The 17,089-nt window shown below is 42.5% G+C and overlaps 1 protein-coding gene across 12 annotated transcripts in view; it reads left to right on the top strand.

Annotated features, from left to right (window-relative positions):
* The window catches only part of CERS5 (ceramide synthase 5), a 37,535-nt gene that overhangs the window by 8,043 nt on the left and 12,403 nt on the right, over window positions 1–17,089 (top strand). For 8 of the 12 annotated variants that reach the window (XR_010148304.1, XR_010148303.1, XM_016923424.3 and 5 more), the window contains exons 2-3: window positions 15,339–15,444; window positions 16,195–16,325. Coding sequence is in view for 10 of the 12 variants with exons in the window: in XM_016923424.3 (XP_016778913.1) it covers window positions 15,339–15,444; window positions 16,195–16,325 (237 nt within the window). In the remaining 2 variants the exon portion in view is untranslated. Of the gene's footprint in view, window positions 1–14,426; window positions 14,628–15,031; window positions 15,194–15,338; window positions 15,445–16,194; window positions 16,326–17,089 lie in introns of those variants that run through there. The other 4 variants (XM_016923429.4, XM_054664254.2, XM_063786680.1 and 1 more) reach the window with 3 other exon arrangements.

The following is a 17,089-nucleotide window of genomic DNA, read 5'->3' on the forward strand; positions in this document are numbered from 1 at the left end:
TATTTTCTGAAATATTCAAGTGACTGGTCATATTCTATTTTGAGTAATTTTTTGTTTTTTTGAGACAGAGTCTCGCCCTGTGTCGCCCAGGCTGCAGTGCAGTGGCGGGATCTCGGCTCACTGCAAGCTCTGCCTCCCGGGTTCACACCATTCTCCTGCCTCAGCCTCCCGAGTAGCTGGGATTACAGGCGCCCGCCACCACACCTGGCTAATTTTTTGTATTTTTAATAGAGATGGGGTTTCACCGTGTTAGCCAGGATGGTCTCTATCTCCTGACCTCATGATTCTCCCGCCTCGGCCTCTCGAAGTGCTGGGATTACAGGTGTGAGCCACCGCGCCCGGCCGCTTGAGTAATCTTTGATTGACAGTTGCTTCTAGCCAAGCATTGCTCTATAATTTTGCCTTTTTACATCTATCTTCTCGGTGTTAATGATCTATAAGAAAGTTTGTCAAGTAGGTAAATGTCCATGCAGAACTGCATAGCTCTGATAAGGCATTGAGAATAATCACACTCTTACTATATCTCTTCTGGAAAATACAAGATTTCTTGTAAGGATATTCCTTGTAGTTTTTAGTTTTTGGGTATTGTCAGCATTAGTAAGCAGTCGCAATTACAGGCATAAAGTGTCTCAAACTAAATCAGATTGTTATGGTTGTGTTTAGGGCAATCTCCAGTTATAGACTGAAATCGGTTAACTTGAATATCTACTGATTCCCCAGAAATCAGTCATCTCCTACACTTGATAAACACCAAGCTGGTAGGTTATCTGATGACCCAGGAGGATAAGGCTGAGTTTTAATTTCATCCTTACAAGTGGCACACTTCCATGAAACACTTTGCCTCTTAGTTGAGAATTAAGTTTTCACCCATTTGTTCATCTGTTCATTCTTCAACATCTATTTATTGAAAGCTTAGGATATGTCATATCAAACTATATGTGATGGTTTTAGAAGTTGGACAAGATAAATGTAAAAATAAATAAATAAAAAGGTATCAAACTATGTGCCAAGGATTAAAAGGTGAATAAACCATGATTTCTACCCTGGAGAGAGCAACAAAATCAGTGGTTATCCCTTATGTGTGTTTGTGTTTCTATTTTAAGCAAATGCATTAAGTTGTATAATTATCCATTGAAAAAAGGTAAATATGTTTAATGAAAGGAACAAGTGGGTTTACCCTACCACTTTGGCCTGAATTCACTTTAGTGTCCTCTCAGTAGAATTCTTCTAGTACATTAGAATGATTGGATTTACAAAAATATACAATCTACATGCATTCCTTGAGAAAAACATCTATTACAGATTTTTTTTTTTTTTTTTTGGTCATGGTCTCGCTCTGTCACCTAAGCTGGAGTGCAGTGGCACAATCTGGTATCACTGCAACTTCCACCTCCCTGGCTCAAGCCATCTTGCCACCTCAGCCTCCCAAGAAGCTGGGACTACAGGCATGTGCCACTGTGCCTGGCTAATTTTTGTATTTTTTGTAGGGATGAGGTTTTGCCATGGCTGGTCTTGAACTCCTGAGCTGAAGTGATGCTTCCACCTCGGCCTTCCAAAGTGCTGAGATTACTGGCATGAATCACCATGCCTGGCCTACAGTAGATTATTTTGCTTCTGTCTAGATAGTGTCAATTATTGTTTCAGGTTTGATCTTTTTTTTTTTTTTGGACAATTTCTTTTTTCCTCATCTAATATTCTCCGTTGTATGCCTTTAATGAAGTCAAGGATCTAGGTAAAGTGAATAATGTCAGAAACGTTTGTCAGGTCACAGCTGGAATTTGAAGAGAACCACTTCAGAGATCTTGAATGAACTGCCTTATTTTTGGGGAAAGACCTTCAGATTGGGCTCTGTTTATGGACTTGTCTCCCCCATGAAACTGTAGGTATCTAATGCAGTGCTTTGTACATTCATATTAGCTATTCAGTAAGTGTTTATTGAATGAATCACTCTGAAACCTACTTCTGCTTGAGATGTTGCGACTCTAGTACAGTAATTACTTTTTTTTTAAATTTTCCTTCCTAAGAGATGGAATCTTGCTATATTACTGTATCAGTCAGGGTTCTCTAGAGGGACAGAACTAATAGGATGGATATATATATGAAGGGGAGTTTATTAAGTATTAACTCACACTGTCACAAGGTCCCACAATAGGCCGTCTGCACGCTGAGGAGCAAGGAAAGCCAGTCCAAGTCCCAAAACTGAAGAGCTTGGAGTCCGATGTTTGAGGGGAGGAAGAGTCCAGCACGAGAGAAAGATGTAGGCTGGGAGGCTAGGCCAGTCTAGTCTTTTCATGTTTTTCTGCCTGCTTGCCATGCTGGCAGCTGATTAGATGGTGCCCACCCAGATTAAGGGTGGCTCTGCCTTTCCCAGCCCACTGACTCAAATGTTAATCTCCTTTGGCAACACCCTCACAGACATGTGCAGGATGAGTGTTTTGCATTCTTCAATCCAGTTAAGCTGATACTCAGTATTAACCATCACAATTACCCAGGCTGGAATTCAGTGGCCATTCACAGGGCTGATGTCACTACAGCCTTGACCTCCTGGCCTCAATCAGTCCACCTGCCTCAGCCTCCATGGTAGCTGGAACTACAGGCCCAGCTACATAATTCCCTTTTTGACTCCTGAGATTCCTATGCTGTACAGCAGTGGGTTCTCAAATCTTTTGCTCTCAGGACTCCTTTATATTTTAAAAAATTATTGAAGACCCCAAATAGCTTTTGTTTATATGAGTTATATCTATCAATATTTTCTCTATTAAAAACTAATACTGATAAATTTTTTAAGTATGTATTAAGCCTCACTCTGTCAGCCACGCTGGAATGCAATGGCATGATCATGACTCACTACAGCCTCCACCTCCTGGCTCAAACAATCCTCCCACCTCAGCCTCCCAGTAGCTGGGACCAGAGGTGCATGCCACCACACCTGGCTACTAATTGTTTTATATATATATATAGTTTTTTTGTTTGTTTGTTTTGAGACGGAGTCTTGCTCTGTCACCCAGGCTGGAGTGCAGTGGCGTGATGTTGGCTCACTGCAAGCTCTGCCTCCCAGGTTCACACCATTCTCCTGCCTTGGCCTCCCCAGCAGCTGGGACTACAGGCGCACGCCGCCACACCCGGCTAATTTTTTTTTGTATTTTTAGTAGAGACGAGGTTTTACCGTGTTAGTCAGGATGGTCTCGATCTCCTGACCTTGTGATCCACCCACCTCAGCCTCCCAAAGTGCTGGGATTACAGGCATGAGCCACCACGGCCGGCCTTTTTTTTTTTTTTTTTTTGAGACAGAATGTCGCTCTGTCACCCAGGCTGGAGTGCAGTGGCACGATCTCAGCTCACTGCAACCTCTGCTTCCCAGGTTTAAGCAGTTCTCCTGCCTCAGCCTCCGAGTAGCTGGGACTGCAGGTGTGCCACCACACCCAGCTAATTTTTGTATTTTTAGTAGAGACGGGGTTTCACCATATTGGTCAGGCTGGTCTCAAACTCCTGACCACAGGCGATCCACCTGCCTTGGCCTCCCAAAGTGTTGGGGATTACAGGCGTGAGCCACCATGCCCGGCCACTAATTGTTATATTTTTTGTAGAGACAAGATTTCACCGTGTTGCCCAGGCTGGGCCAATTTTTTTTTTTTTTTTTTTTTTTTTTTTTTTGAGATGGAGTCTCGCTCTGTCGCCCAGGCTGGAGTACAGTGGCGCAATCTCGGCTCACTGCAAGCTCTGCCTCCCGGGTTCATGCCATTCTCCTGCCTCAGCCTCCTGAGTAGCTGTGACTACAGGCGCCTGCCACCACGCCTGGCTAATTTTTTTGTATTTTTAGTAGAAATGGGGTTTCACCCTGTTAGCCAGGATGGTCTCGATCTCCTGACCTCGTGATCCACCTGCCTCGGCCTCCCAAAGTGCTGGGATTACAGGCCTGAGTCACTGTGCCTGGCATTTTTTTTTTTTTAATGGCCCTCAAAGGAAACTGCAAAGATCACTTGAGCACAGACCATGCAAGAAATGTTGGGTTTGGTGGTATAGGTATCTTGAAAAGTGCAATACCTTGTATACAAGGAATCCTCTTCTTTTAAGAATTTACTCAGAAGAATACATTGTAACTTTTTGTTCTCAGGGATTGTTTTTCACTTTTAAAAATTACTGAGGACTCCAAGGAGCTTTTGTTTATGTGGGTTACATATACCCATCAACTTTACCATATGTTAAATTAAAATTGAGAAATTTAAGAAATGCTGACCGGGCACGATGGCTCACCCCTATAATCCCAGCACTTTGGGAGGCCTAGGTGGGTGGATCACCTGAGGTCAGGAGTTCAAGACCAGCCTGGCCAACACGGTGAAACCCCGTCTCTACTAAAAATGCAAAAATTAACCAGGCATGGTGGTGCACGCCTATAGTCCCAGCTACTTGGGCAGCTGAGGCAGGAGAATCACTTGAACCTGAGAGCAGAGGTTGCAGTGAGCCAAGATAGCGCCACTGCACTCCAGCCTGGGTGACGGAGCGAAACTCTGTCTCAAAAAGAAATTTAAGAAATGCTTATTAATTCATTAAAAATAACAACAGGCCAGGTGCAGGGGTTCACACTTGTAATCCCAGCACTTAGGGAGGCAGAGACAGGAGGATAGCTTGAGCTCAGGAGCTCAAGACCTGTGTGGGTAACATAGCAAGACCTCGTTCTCCACAAAAAGGGAGAAAATAGACAAAAAATAATAATAAATTGATTTACATGTTAACATAAATAAGCCTTTTGAAAAATATTATTTTCCAAAAGAAAAAATAGAAGAACAGCATTGATTTTACATTTTTGCAAATCTCTTTAATATCTGGCTTAATAGAAGACAGCTGGATTATCCTAGCAGCTTCTGCATTCAATCTCTTCTGATACATTGTTTTGATTGAAGTATATGAAGAAAAGATGGCCTCACACAGCTTTGTCATTGAAAAGCAGGAAGTATTTTAATAGCCCTTTCAAATAATTTGATATTTATCTTTGATACTACACCAAAACACAAGTAGCAGTTTTTTGTTTTGTTTTGTCTTGTTTTGAGATGGAGTCTTGCTCTGTTCCCAGGCTGGAGTGTAGTGGCGCGATCTCACTGCAACCTTCGACTCCCTGGTTCAAGCGATTCTCCTGCCTCAGCCTCCCGAGTAGCTAGGATTACAGGCATGTGCCACCATACCCAGCTAAGTTTTGCATTTTTAGTAGAGATGGGGTTTCACCGTGTTGGCCAGGATGGTCTAGATCTCTTGACCTCGTGATCTGCCTGCCTCGGCCTCCCAAAGTGCTGGGATTACAGGTGTGCCACGCCCAGCCACAAGTAGCAGTTTCTTAAACGTTGATTGCTAGGTAGAATCTGAAGCCATATTAATGAGCTTTTCATTTTATTATGTTAAAATCCATTGTTCTGTGTTCATTGTGTTTTGTTGTTGTTGTTTTGAGGTGGTGTTTCGCTCTTATCGCCCAGGCTGGAGTCCAATGGTGCAGTCACAGCTCACTGCAACCTCTGCCTCCCAGGTTCAAATGATTCTCCTGCCTCAGCCTTCCAAGTAGCTGGGATTATGGGTATGCGCCATCACGCCCAGTTAATTTTGTATTTTTAGTGGAGATGGGGTTTCACCATATTGGCCAGGCTGGTCTCAAACCCCTGACCTCAGGTGATCTGCCTGCCTCAGCCTCCCAAAGTGCTGGGATTATAGGCGTGAGCCACCATGCCTGGCCTATATTACAGTTTGAATGGACATCATGTATCCATCATTTGGAAAATACTGGTTCATTCAGTTATGCAAATGTCCCACATGTCAATATGTGACATTATACAATATTTAAAAATCTTGCCTGTAATCCCAGCACTTTGGGAGGCCAAAGTGGGCGCATCACGAGGTCAAGAGATTGAGACCATCCCGGCCAACATGGTGAAACCCCGTCTCTACTAAAAATACAAAAATTAGCTGGACGTGGTGGTGCATGCCTCTAGTCCCAGCTACTCGGGAGGCTGAGGCAGGAGAATCGCTTGAACCCAGGAGGCAGAGGTTGCAGTGAGCCAAGATCATGCCACGGCACTCCAGCCTGGCAACAGAGTGAGACTCCGTCTCAGAAAAAAAAAAAAAAATCATATTAGTTTATCTCATTATAACTAATCTCATCAGAAAAGTCTTAAGTATTGAGAAGTTGTCAGGCTGAAAGGCAGGTAAAAGTTTTCTAAACATTCTAAGTTTCACTTGAAAGCTTGAATTTTATCATTGGCAACAATGCTTTTCTTGAAATGACGGGCTCACTTATTATAATTATTACTATCATTATTATTATTTTGAGACAAAGTCTTGCTCTGTCGCCCAGGCTGGAGTGCAGTGGCAGGATCTCAGCTCACTACAACCTCCGCCTTCTGGGTTCAAGCAATTCTCCTGCCTCAGCCTCCCGAGTAGCTGGGATTACAGGCGGCCACCACCACGCCCGGCTAATATTTATATTTTTAGTAGAGATGGGGTTTTACTATGTTGGCCAGGCTGGTCTCAAACTCCTGACCTCAGGTGATCCGTCCGCCTCCGCCTCCCAAAGTGCTGGGATTACAGGCATGAGCCACTGCATCTGGCCTCATTTATTTTTGAGAAAGTGTTTGCTAAATACTCAGAGCTGAATAACGTTAGTTTGTCAGTCCTTTCAGGTAAAAGTGGTATTCTATGGAAAAAGCGACTTAGTTTATTCAGCTTGCAATAGTCATACAAATGGTTTTCCTTGAGAGCCATATACTTTGGTATGCATCAGAAGTGCCTTTTGGGTACATCCATTTTATCACAGAATAAGTGGAGACTGGGTTTCACTATGTTGGCCAGGGTGGTCTCGAACTCCTGACCTCAAGTGATCTGCTTGCCTCAGCCTCCTAAAGTGCTGGGATTACAGGCATAAGCCACTGTGCCCAATCACAGAATACTTTTAAAAAATATATTCAAGGGTCAAGATTTAATAAAAGTAATAATTTGTAGTGCTTCATCAAGGACATTCTTAAGCAAAACTGGCATGTTTTAAAAATTGAGAAGACATAGCTCTACAGTATAGTAACTACTAGTATGGTTTGGTGTCACTACCTTGATTTGGTCTAAAGTACCATAATGTTTTACCTACCATTGATTTGCACAATCACTGCAAATGTCAACACAGTGAAAAAGGCAAATAATAATATTGTTATGAAAATAGTTTAGTTTGTAGAGCCCCTGAGAGTGCCTCAGGAACCCTCAGGGATCTGCAGTCCATACTTTGAGACCCTCTACCGTAACTGAATGAGGTTACTGAGGGTGAGCGTGTAGAGTACGAAAAGAACCTCTAAGTGAACCCTGAGGAAACACCATGTTTCAGGAAAAGGCAGAGGAAAAATAAACTGCAAAGGAGATAGAGGAATGACAGCCATACGTTATTTGATAATATTAGTAGTTGGTATAGGCCGCGCACGGCGACTCACGCCTGTAATCCCAACACTTTGGGAGGCCGAGGTGGGTGAATCCACTTGAGGCCAGGAGTTCGGGACCAGCCTGGCCAGCATGGTGAAACCCGTGTCTACTAAAAATACAAAAGTTAGCCAGGTGTGGTGGCGGGCACTTGTAATCCCAGCTACTCGGGAGGCTGAGGCAGAATTGAACCTGGGAGGTGGAGGTTGCAGTGAGCCAAGATTGTGCCATTGCACTCTAGCCCAGGTGACAGAGGGAGACTCCATCTCAAAGTGGGTGTTTAATAAGTGTTTACTTTGTCCTAGGCATTGTTCTAAGTGCTAAGCTTGAATCCTCTTTAGTAAGTTTATGAGGTAGGTAGGCATTACTGTTATCCTCATTTTACAGATGAGAGAACTGAAGCACAGAGGAACTTGTCCAAGGTGACTCAACTAGCAGTGCTTACCAGGCAGTCTAGTTCCACTGCCAAAGAGTTAGAGGGAGAAGACTAGGAAGAGTGGCAGTAAGGAAGAGAAAAGGGCATTTCAAGAAGGAGATTAGTCATTAATGTATTTGGTTGGTGCAAAAGTAATTGTGGTTTTTGCCATTAAAAGTAATGGCAATTACTTTTGCACCAACCTAATAAAATGCTGCTGAAAGGTCAAGTAAGATAAAGGACTGAAAAGCATCCATTTGTTTTCACAATATGGAGATCATTGACAACTTTGGCAAGAACAGCTTCAGTGGAGTGTAGGGACAGAAGCCAGAGGGGAGAGAAAGGAGAGTTGAGGAATGAGTGGGAGTTTAGTTGTGAGGTTGGGGAAGGCCAGAGGGTGCTAGGGACCAGGAGGGCTGTTTTAAGATGTGAAAAACTTGAGCATATTTAAGATCTGATGAGAAGAAAAAAGTTGAGAGTGAGGCTGAAGATAATAGAAAGAAGGAGGGATAAGTAGAATGAAATTTCTGATCAGTAAAGGGTGGGTCTAAAGCACAGGGAGATTGGTTTTAGATGTGATTAGTTTAGATTGAGTGATTCTGATGCCAAAGTTGAGGACATTCCATTTTCTTCTTAGCCTAAATGCTTGAGGGTTTGGCTATTTCTACTTCTTTCCTCCTATATCTTTAACTGCTTTAACTCACTGCTGTGTTTTAGAGTCTTTATTTTACTGGAATTTCTTTAGTGAAGGTTACTACAGATCTCCAAAAATTGCCAAATCTAGTAGATACGGAAGTCCTTGTCTTGGTCTTTCCCTTATTTGATACAACTCCACCTCTGACCTTCCTGTCCCCTAAATTCACCTTTTATGCTGATGTTATCCAGGGTTCTGACCTCAGTTCTCTTTTAAGTTTATATTCCTTTCATATGTAATCACAGCCACCCCCACAAATTTAGCTACCACTTATATTCTCATTCATTTGTATTCGTATATTCTGTTCTTTCTCTCTCTCTGTATATCATACCCAAGCCCCTTTTCCAAGTGTATTTGCATCCTAGACAGTTCCATTTCAGTGTCCCATGGGTACTTCAGATTCAGCATACACAAAACTCAACTCATCTTTCACTCCCAAACTTTTTTTTATTTCATTATTTTATGTTTTGGAGATGGCGTCTCACTCTGTCACCCAGGCTGGAGTGTAGTGGCACAATCAGGGCTCACTGCAGCCTCCTCCTGGGCTCAAGAAGTCCTCCTGCCTCAGCCTCCCCAGTAGCTGGGACCATGGGCACATGCCACCACACCCAGCTAATTTTTAAAATTTTTTATAGAGACGGGGTCTCACCATGTTGCCCAGACTGGTCTTAAACTCCTGTTCTTTTTATATGTCTACTTTGGCACTTTATATTTTTCCAGAAATTGATCTAAGCTAGTACTTCTCAATCTGGAAATATTGCTGCACACATAAAAAATAACATTTGTGGCTGAGTGTGCTGGCTCACACCTGTAATCCCAGCACTTTGGGAGGCGAGGCAGGCAGATCACTTGAGGTCCGGAGCTCAAGACCAGCCTGGCCAATGTGGTGAAACCCCGTCTCTACTAAAAATACAAAAATTAGCTGGGCATGGTGGTGCACGCCTGTAGTCCCAGCTACTACTTGGGAGGCTGAGGCACAAGAATTACTTGAACCCGGGAGGCGGAGGTTGCAGTGAGCCCAGATCACGCCACCACACTTCACTTCGGCCTAGGCATCAGAGCGAGACTCTGTCTCTAAATAAATACATAAATAACATTTGCATTATACAGTAAGGTATATGAGGCCAGAGACTACAGACTAAAGGTTTCTGGCTACCCGAAGGCCCCATGGATCACCCTGAGAGCTAAGATCAATATCTCAGCATAAGTATAGCCCATTTGTGTTACTTGCCACAAGAGTTGAGAAGCTTAATCTAGACTTTGGTTTTATTTGTGTATAATTCATATTCATCAGTGGTGTAATGAATCACAAAAGTAGCATTGTGAATATACATCCTGTCTTTGATAGGAAAAAGTGAAAGCACTAGGTAATTTCATCCTAATTAACCCAGGCTTAGGTCAACTGCTGCCATGTATCTGGAGAGCAGGAAAAGGGCAGAGTGAAATGATCTCTACAAAGCAGGACAAATCTAATACTGTTAGGATGGGTCACTAGACTTGTGTTCTTGGAGTTACAGGTGGAAAGTAGTAGCTTCTTTTTATAGACCACTAAATGCCTACTTACTAAAATCTGCCAGGAAAGGAAAAATCTTGTCTGACAAATTATTTTGAAATGTGGATTGATCCTGGAGAAGACAGAAAGCCACACTAAAAGTATAATTTCTCAGTATCATCTAGCACAGCAGTTTTCAAACTATGATCTCAGGACTCCTTTACAATCTTAAAAAATTTTCAAGGATCCCAAAGAGTTTTTGTTTATGTGGATAGTACCTATCAATGTCTACTGTTTTAGAAAAAAAATGGGGAAAATGTACATGTTTTCTACATGTATTTATACATGTATAAAATGTCTACACACACACACACACACACACACACATATATATATATATATATATATATTTTTTTTTTTTTTTTTTTTTGAGATGGAGTCTCGCTCCGTCACCCCAACTGGAGCGCAGTAGCGCAATCTTGGCTCACTGCAACCTTCGCTTCCCGGGTTCAAGCAATTCTCCTGCCTTAGCCACATGAGTAGTTGGGAATACAGGCGTGCACGACCATGCCCGGCTAATTTTTTGTTGTTGTATTTTTAGTAGAAGATGGCATTTCGCCATGTTGGCCAGGCTGGTTTCAAACTCCTGACCTCAAGTGATCAGCCTGCATCAGCCTCCCAAAGTGCCGGTATTACAAGTCTGAGTCACCACTCCCGGCCTATTTATTTATTTATTATTGAGACAGAGTATGCTTTGTCGCCCAGACTGGAGTGCAGTGGTGAGATCTCAGCTCACTGCAACCTCTGTCTCCCGAGTTCAACAAGAGATCCTCTCACCTCAGCCTCCTGAGCAGCTGGGACTACAGGTATGTGCCGCCATGCCTGGCTAATTTTTGTATTTTTTGGCAGAGATGGGGTTTCACCATGTTGGCCAGCCTGGTCTTGAACTCCTGAGCTCAAGCAGTCTGCCCACCTCAGACTCCCGAAGTGCTGGGATTACAGGCATGAGCCACCGCATACAGCCTATTTATTTTTGAGACAGGATCTGGCTCTATCACACAGGCTGAAGTGCAGTGGCGCAATCACAGCCCTGCAGCCTCGACCTCCCAGGCTCAAGTGATCCTCCCACCTCAACCTCCCAAGTTGCTGGGACCACAGGCATGAGCTACCACACCTGTCTAACTTTTGTGTTTTGGGGAGAGACAGGGTTTCACCATGTTTCCCAGGCTGGTCTCGAACTCCTGGGCTCAAGTGATACACCTGTCTCAGTCTCCCAAAGTGCTAGGATAACAGGCATTAGCCACCATGTCTAGCCCATATTTATTCATTTAAAAATAGCAATGGCCTGGGAAAGAAACATGGTGAAACCCTGTCTCTACAAAAAAAAATTTTTTAATTAGCTGGGCATGGCCAACACCTGTAGTCCCAGCTACTTGAGAGGCTGAGGTGGGAGGATCGCTTGAGCTTAGGAAGTCAAGGCTGCAGTGAGCAGTGATCACACCACTGCACTCCAGCCTGGGTGGCAGAGTGAGACCCTGTCTCAATATAAATAAATAACAATGAACTCATTACATTTTATGAAAAATAACTATTTTCCAAAACAAAAAACTGTGAGAAGAGTAGCATTTTAACATTTTTGAAACTATCTGGCAGCTGTAGTCTCATGTCAGCGTCTGCATTCAGTCTGTTGTTATATGTCATGTAACTTATGGAAAGTTCCACTGTACTCTCATGAGAGAGAATAGATTTTTATGAAATTATAGAATTATTATGAAGATAGTTTTGACCTTGTAGACCTACTGAAAGGGTCTCTGGATCCCCCAGGGGTCTCTAAACCACACTTTGAGAAATGCTGATGTAGCAGAAATGATGAATGCCAGGCTCTGGAAATTGACCACCCTAGGTACCTTTTTTTTTTTTTTTTTTTTTTTTGGAGATGGAGTCTCGCTCTGTTACCCAGGCCAGAGAGAGTGCAATGGCATGATCTCAGCTCATTGTAATTTCCGCCTCCTGGGTAAAAGCAATTCTCCTGCTTCAGCCTCCTGAGTAGCTGGGGTTACAGGCACACACCACCACGCCTGGCTAACTTTTTGTATTTTTAGTAGAGATGGGGTTTCACCATGTTGGATAGGCTGGTCTCGAACTCCTGACCTCGTGATCCGCCCGCCTCAGCCTCCCAAAGTGCTGGGATTACAGGCATGAGCCACCGCGCCTGGCCTAGATACCTATTTTATAAGTTATACCAAATGCCAGCCTTTTGTATGATGTAGAATTAATACTTTCTCAAAAGCTATAATTTCAAATAATTTCATTTTCTTCAGTAAGGTAATTCATTAACTGTGTATAACTAAATCTATATTTAATTTTTATCACAAATTAGAAAAGATTATTTTCCAATCACATCTGGAAAATATAATAAAGCTTCATTCTGTAGCACAAAATAAACACTCAACAAGTATTTGTCAAATGTTCTTTTTTTTTTTTTTTTTTTTTTGAGACGGAGTCTCACTTTGTCGCCCAGGCTGGAGTGCAGTGGCGCGATCTCAGCTCACTGCAAGCTCCGCCTCCCGGGTTCATGCCATTCTCCTGCCTCAGCCTCCCGAGTAGCTGGGATTACAGGCGCCCGCCACCACGCCCGGCTAATTTTTTGTATTTTTAGTAGAGACGGGGTTTCACCGTGGTCTCGATCTCCTGACCTCGTGATCCGCCCGCCTCGGCCTCCCAAAGTGCTGGGATTACAAGCGTGAGCCGCCGCGCCCGGCTGTCAAATGTTCTTAGGCTCCATATAGCTGGAACTGACTGGATATGAGTAGCTTTATGCTTTTCACCGAACTCTGAACTAACGAGGGCAGGATGTGAGCTAATGACAATTCTAGATTGTTAAGTCCACTCCATGATCCAGATAATAGTAATTTTAAAATTGGCTTCACCGAGGTGAGCAGAATATAGACCTGTTATATCAAAGAGTATTTCTTGCTTCTCACTTTCTGCTGGAGGTACCAGAGAGTACCCAGACTGAAATATGTTTCTAGTGAAATAATAATAGCTACTCTTTAATGAATGTTTGCTAAGTGTCAGGTATTGGTGTAGGCATACATTGTTTCATTTTATCTTTAAAATAACCCTGTGAGGTAGATATTATCTCCATTCTATGGGTATGTAACAGTCACAAGGTCTTTCAGCTGGTAAAATCTGTCTAACTGCAGATCTGAGTTTTAATCACCTGATTGCCTCTGGATTAAAGAAGCCTGGGTTAGGGGTAAGAGTAGGAATTGGAAAGGCTGTTTTCTGCCTTTGGATTTTCATGCAATTATGTCGATAGGAGAAAGGAGGAGACAGGGTTTTTAGATGATTTTTATCTCTGATATGGCATCAACTCAACAACAAAGAATGACGGCCTCATTTACTCTTCTGAATGCTGATTAATTTTGGGTCAGAATTGACCTCCAATACAACAAGAGTGGGTTTCACTAAAACATGTTGCTTGTCAGTTACTGAGCAACTGCTGAGCACAGTACCTTGGTAAATATAAAAGCAGTCTATTTGTGTTTACAAGGAGTTTAAACATGAGTTGGGGTTTAAATATTATTGGTATACAGAATAGTATACCAGTAAATGTAAATTAAGGTATCCACTGGCATTGGCCTTTGAATGGAACTATTTTTTTATTATTTTTTTTTTTTACCACCTGTGTAAAAGAGAATGTGTTACAGATGTGGCTAACTTTATGCTCTGAATAAATATTACTCTATGGCTCAGGAACTTTGGTGATAAGGTAAAAAGTTTTCATAGAGGGAGATAAAGTTTCTTATTCTCAATCCCTCCTTTAGAGATAATATATTCTAGGTTCAAATGCAGCTCAAGAAAATAGGTTAACGGCACTCCATTTTACACCTCCCAGTCATATTTTCATTATGGGACTCCTTAAGATGCTAAGGGCTAAAACTGGTTTTGACTTATCCTGAAAGTGGCAATATAGAGTTTTCCTAGTGCTGATGTTCTTAAAAATCTCTGATTACGGGGGAGAGTGAGATCTTTCTTGAAGAACCAAGGAATAGTTCCTCAATTTTCAAAGATTCAAAAGTTGGAAATTAATTATAATCAATCAATGATAACATCATAGAATCTTAGATATAGAAAAAAATCTTAGAAATCATCTCATATAACCTCTTTTTATTTTTTATTCTTCTTTTTTTTTTTTTTTTTTTTTTTTTTTTGAGACGGATTCTCACACTGTCGCCTGGGCTGGAGTGCAGTGGCACAATCTCGGCTCACTGCAACCTCCGCCTCCAGGGTTCAAGCGATTCTCCTGCCTCAGCCTCCCAAGTAGCTGGGATTACAGGCGCCCACCACCACGCCCAGATAATTTTTTTTTGTATTTTTAGTAGAGACGGGGTTTCACTATGTTGACCAGGCTGGTCTCCAACTCCTGACCTTGTGATCCTCCTGCCTCAGCCTCCCAAAGTGCTGGGATTACGGGCGTGAGCCACCACGCCCGGCTTTTTTATTCTTTTTAAAAATTTAAATCCTTGGGACTCTGCTTGATATAACCTCTTCTTTTAGATGATGAAACCAAGACCCAAGAGGTAAGTGATTTTACCAAGTTTATATGCCTTATTAGTAGATCTGAGACTACGATAGAGTGCTAATAGGTGATTTCCTTCTCACCTTTCCTAGCTTCCTGATTTCTTTCTTCTCGACTCCTGAAAGAACTAAGTATTTCCATAATCTCTTGGTTAGGCAGGAAGGTATCCAAGATCCAGGATATCTATATGCAGGAAGAGCTTAGTCTCAGTTCTACTTTTCCCTCCAATTAAGATCTTGGTCTTTTGATGTAAGGAAACTGCCATTTATTAATCACCTCCTTTGTGCCAGGGTCTTTCATATACATTATCTCACTGAATTACTTACAAGATTCTTATGAAGTAGATTAGTGGTTCTCACATTTTAATGGACATGTGAATCACCTGGGGATCTTGTTAAAATGCAGATTCTGATTTTGCAAGTCTGAGATGGGCTCAAGATTATGCATCTCTAAAAAGCTTCCAGCCAGCACAGTGGCCCACGCCTGTAATCCCAGCATTTTGGGAGACTGAGGCTGGTGAACATTGTCACCCTAAAGAAGTGATAAATGTTGAAAGTGATGGATATGGTAATTACCCCAGTTTAATCATTATACTATGTATACATGCATTGAAACATCACATTGTACCCCATAAATATGTACAATTATTATGTGTCAATTATAAATAAAATTTTTTTAAAAAGAATTGGCCCGTGGGTTTTCTCCATTACAGATTTATTGCCAAACCCTGTGCACTCCGTATTGGCATCGAGGACAGTGGTCCTTATCAGGCCCAACCCAATGCCATCCTTGAAAAGGTGTTCATATCTATTACCAAGGTAAGTGGGCAAAGAAACAGAGAGGAATATTCACATAAGGCGTTGCTCCATGGGGCAGGGGAGGATAGAGAGCACGTACCTCTAAGGGTAAGGATAGGATGGGATGATCTTTCATATTTGAGTAGTCCATGTAGCTATATGGAGAGCTTTATCCCCTCAGGGAAAACCTTTGGGCCCTACGTATGTCAAGTTTACATACATAGTATGTTTGAGTTTTAGGCCCAGCAGCCACCCTTACCCCTCTTTCCCCAGACACATACCATATCTGGTTTTTGTTTTTCCTTGTTCCAGTTTCTGTCACTGCCTAGTTGTGTAATTGAGATGGAGACAGTACTGATAGCCTTTGCAGTTTGGGTTTTTTGTTTTTTGGAGAGACAAGGTTTTGCCATGTTGCCCAGGCTGGTCTCGGACTCCTGGGCTCAAGCCATCCTTCGGCCCTCAGCCTTCAAAAATCCCAGGATTACAGGCATGAGCCACCATGCCTGGCCTGCAATTTGGGTTTTTAATATCCTTTTTTACTCAGCTTGGGCTGGAGGAAGAGACAAAGCAAGGATATGTATAGGTGAGCAGTACAGGTCCTTGATATGTAAGATAAAATTTCTTACTAAAAATGACTTTGGGATAAAACTTGGAAAGATAAACATCACTTGAGCCACTTATGGCTATCATACCTTGTCCCTCAGCTAGTCAATGGGATTGAAGGAGGGGTATGAGGAGACGGGTGTTCTGACTCTGGTTATACATTCACAGTATCCTGATAAGAAAAGGCTGGAGGGCCTGTCAAAGCAGCTGGATTGGAATGTCCGAAAAATCCAATGCTGGTTTCGCCATCGGAGGAATCAGGACAAGCCCCCAACGCTTACTAAATTCTGTGAAAGCATGTAAGTACGCAAGGAGGGAGGGAGGGAATAAGGAAGACGGTGGGATACAACTGGACTGAAGTTTCTGTTTTGAACATCACTTCTGTTGTTAGGACAACAGTTAATGGATATAGAGAACTAACTCAGCCTATTATAGGTAGGAAAGAAGGGAACTGGAACACTGATTCCCTTAAGTTTCTTGGGCATGTTGCCACTAAGCTAGGTGTGGTTCTATTTTGTTCCCTTTTCCTAAATAGATTGGGAGTAAATCCTTATAACTGTACTTATGTAAGTAGATGTACTAACACATGTATACCTTAATAGAGGGAGTACTAGCTTGCTTGCTATAAGTTGACAATTTTTAGGAAGCATTCCTTTTCTGGGAAATACTATTTTTCATTTTATTGAGCTTTTTCTCATTATCCTGTCTGTGAGCACTGTATTAGTAATTGTCATGTAAAGAAAAATGCTAGGGAGTCTGATGATACAGCCTAATATTTTCCTAATGGAAGATGATGCTGCTTTGGCTTTTTTTTTTTTTTTTTTGAGACGGAGTCTTGCTCTGTCACCAGACTGGAGTGTAGTGGCACAGTCTCTGCTCACTGCAACCTCCGCCTCCCATGTCCAAGCGATTCTCCTGCCTCAGCCTCCTGAGTAGCTGGGACTACAGGTGCGCGCCACCATGCCCAGCTAATTTTTGTATTCTTAGAGACAAGGTTTCACTATGTTGGCTAGGATGGTCTCGATCTCTTGACCTGGTGATGCACCTGCCTCGGCCTCCCAAA

This window comes from Pan troglodytes, chromosome 10 (genome assembly GCF_028858775.2).
Source record: "Pan troglodytes isolate AG18354 chromosome 10, NHGRI_mPanTro3-v2.0_pri, whole genome shotgun sequence".
Taxonomy (NCBI): Eukaryota; Metazoa; Chordata; class Mammalia; order Primates; family Hominidae; genus Pan; species Pan troglodytes.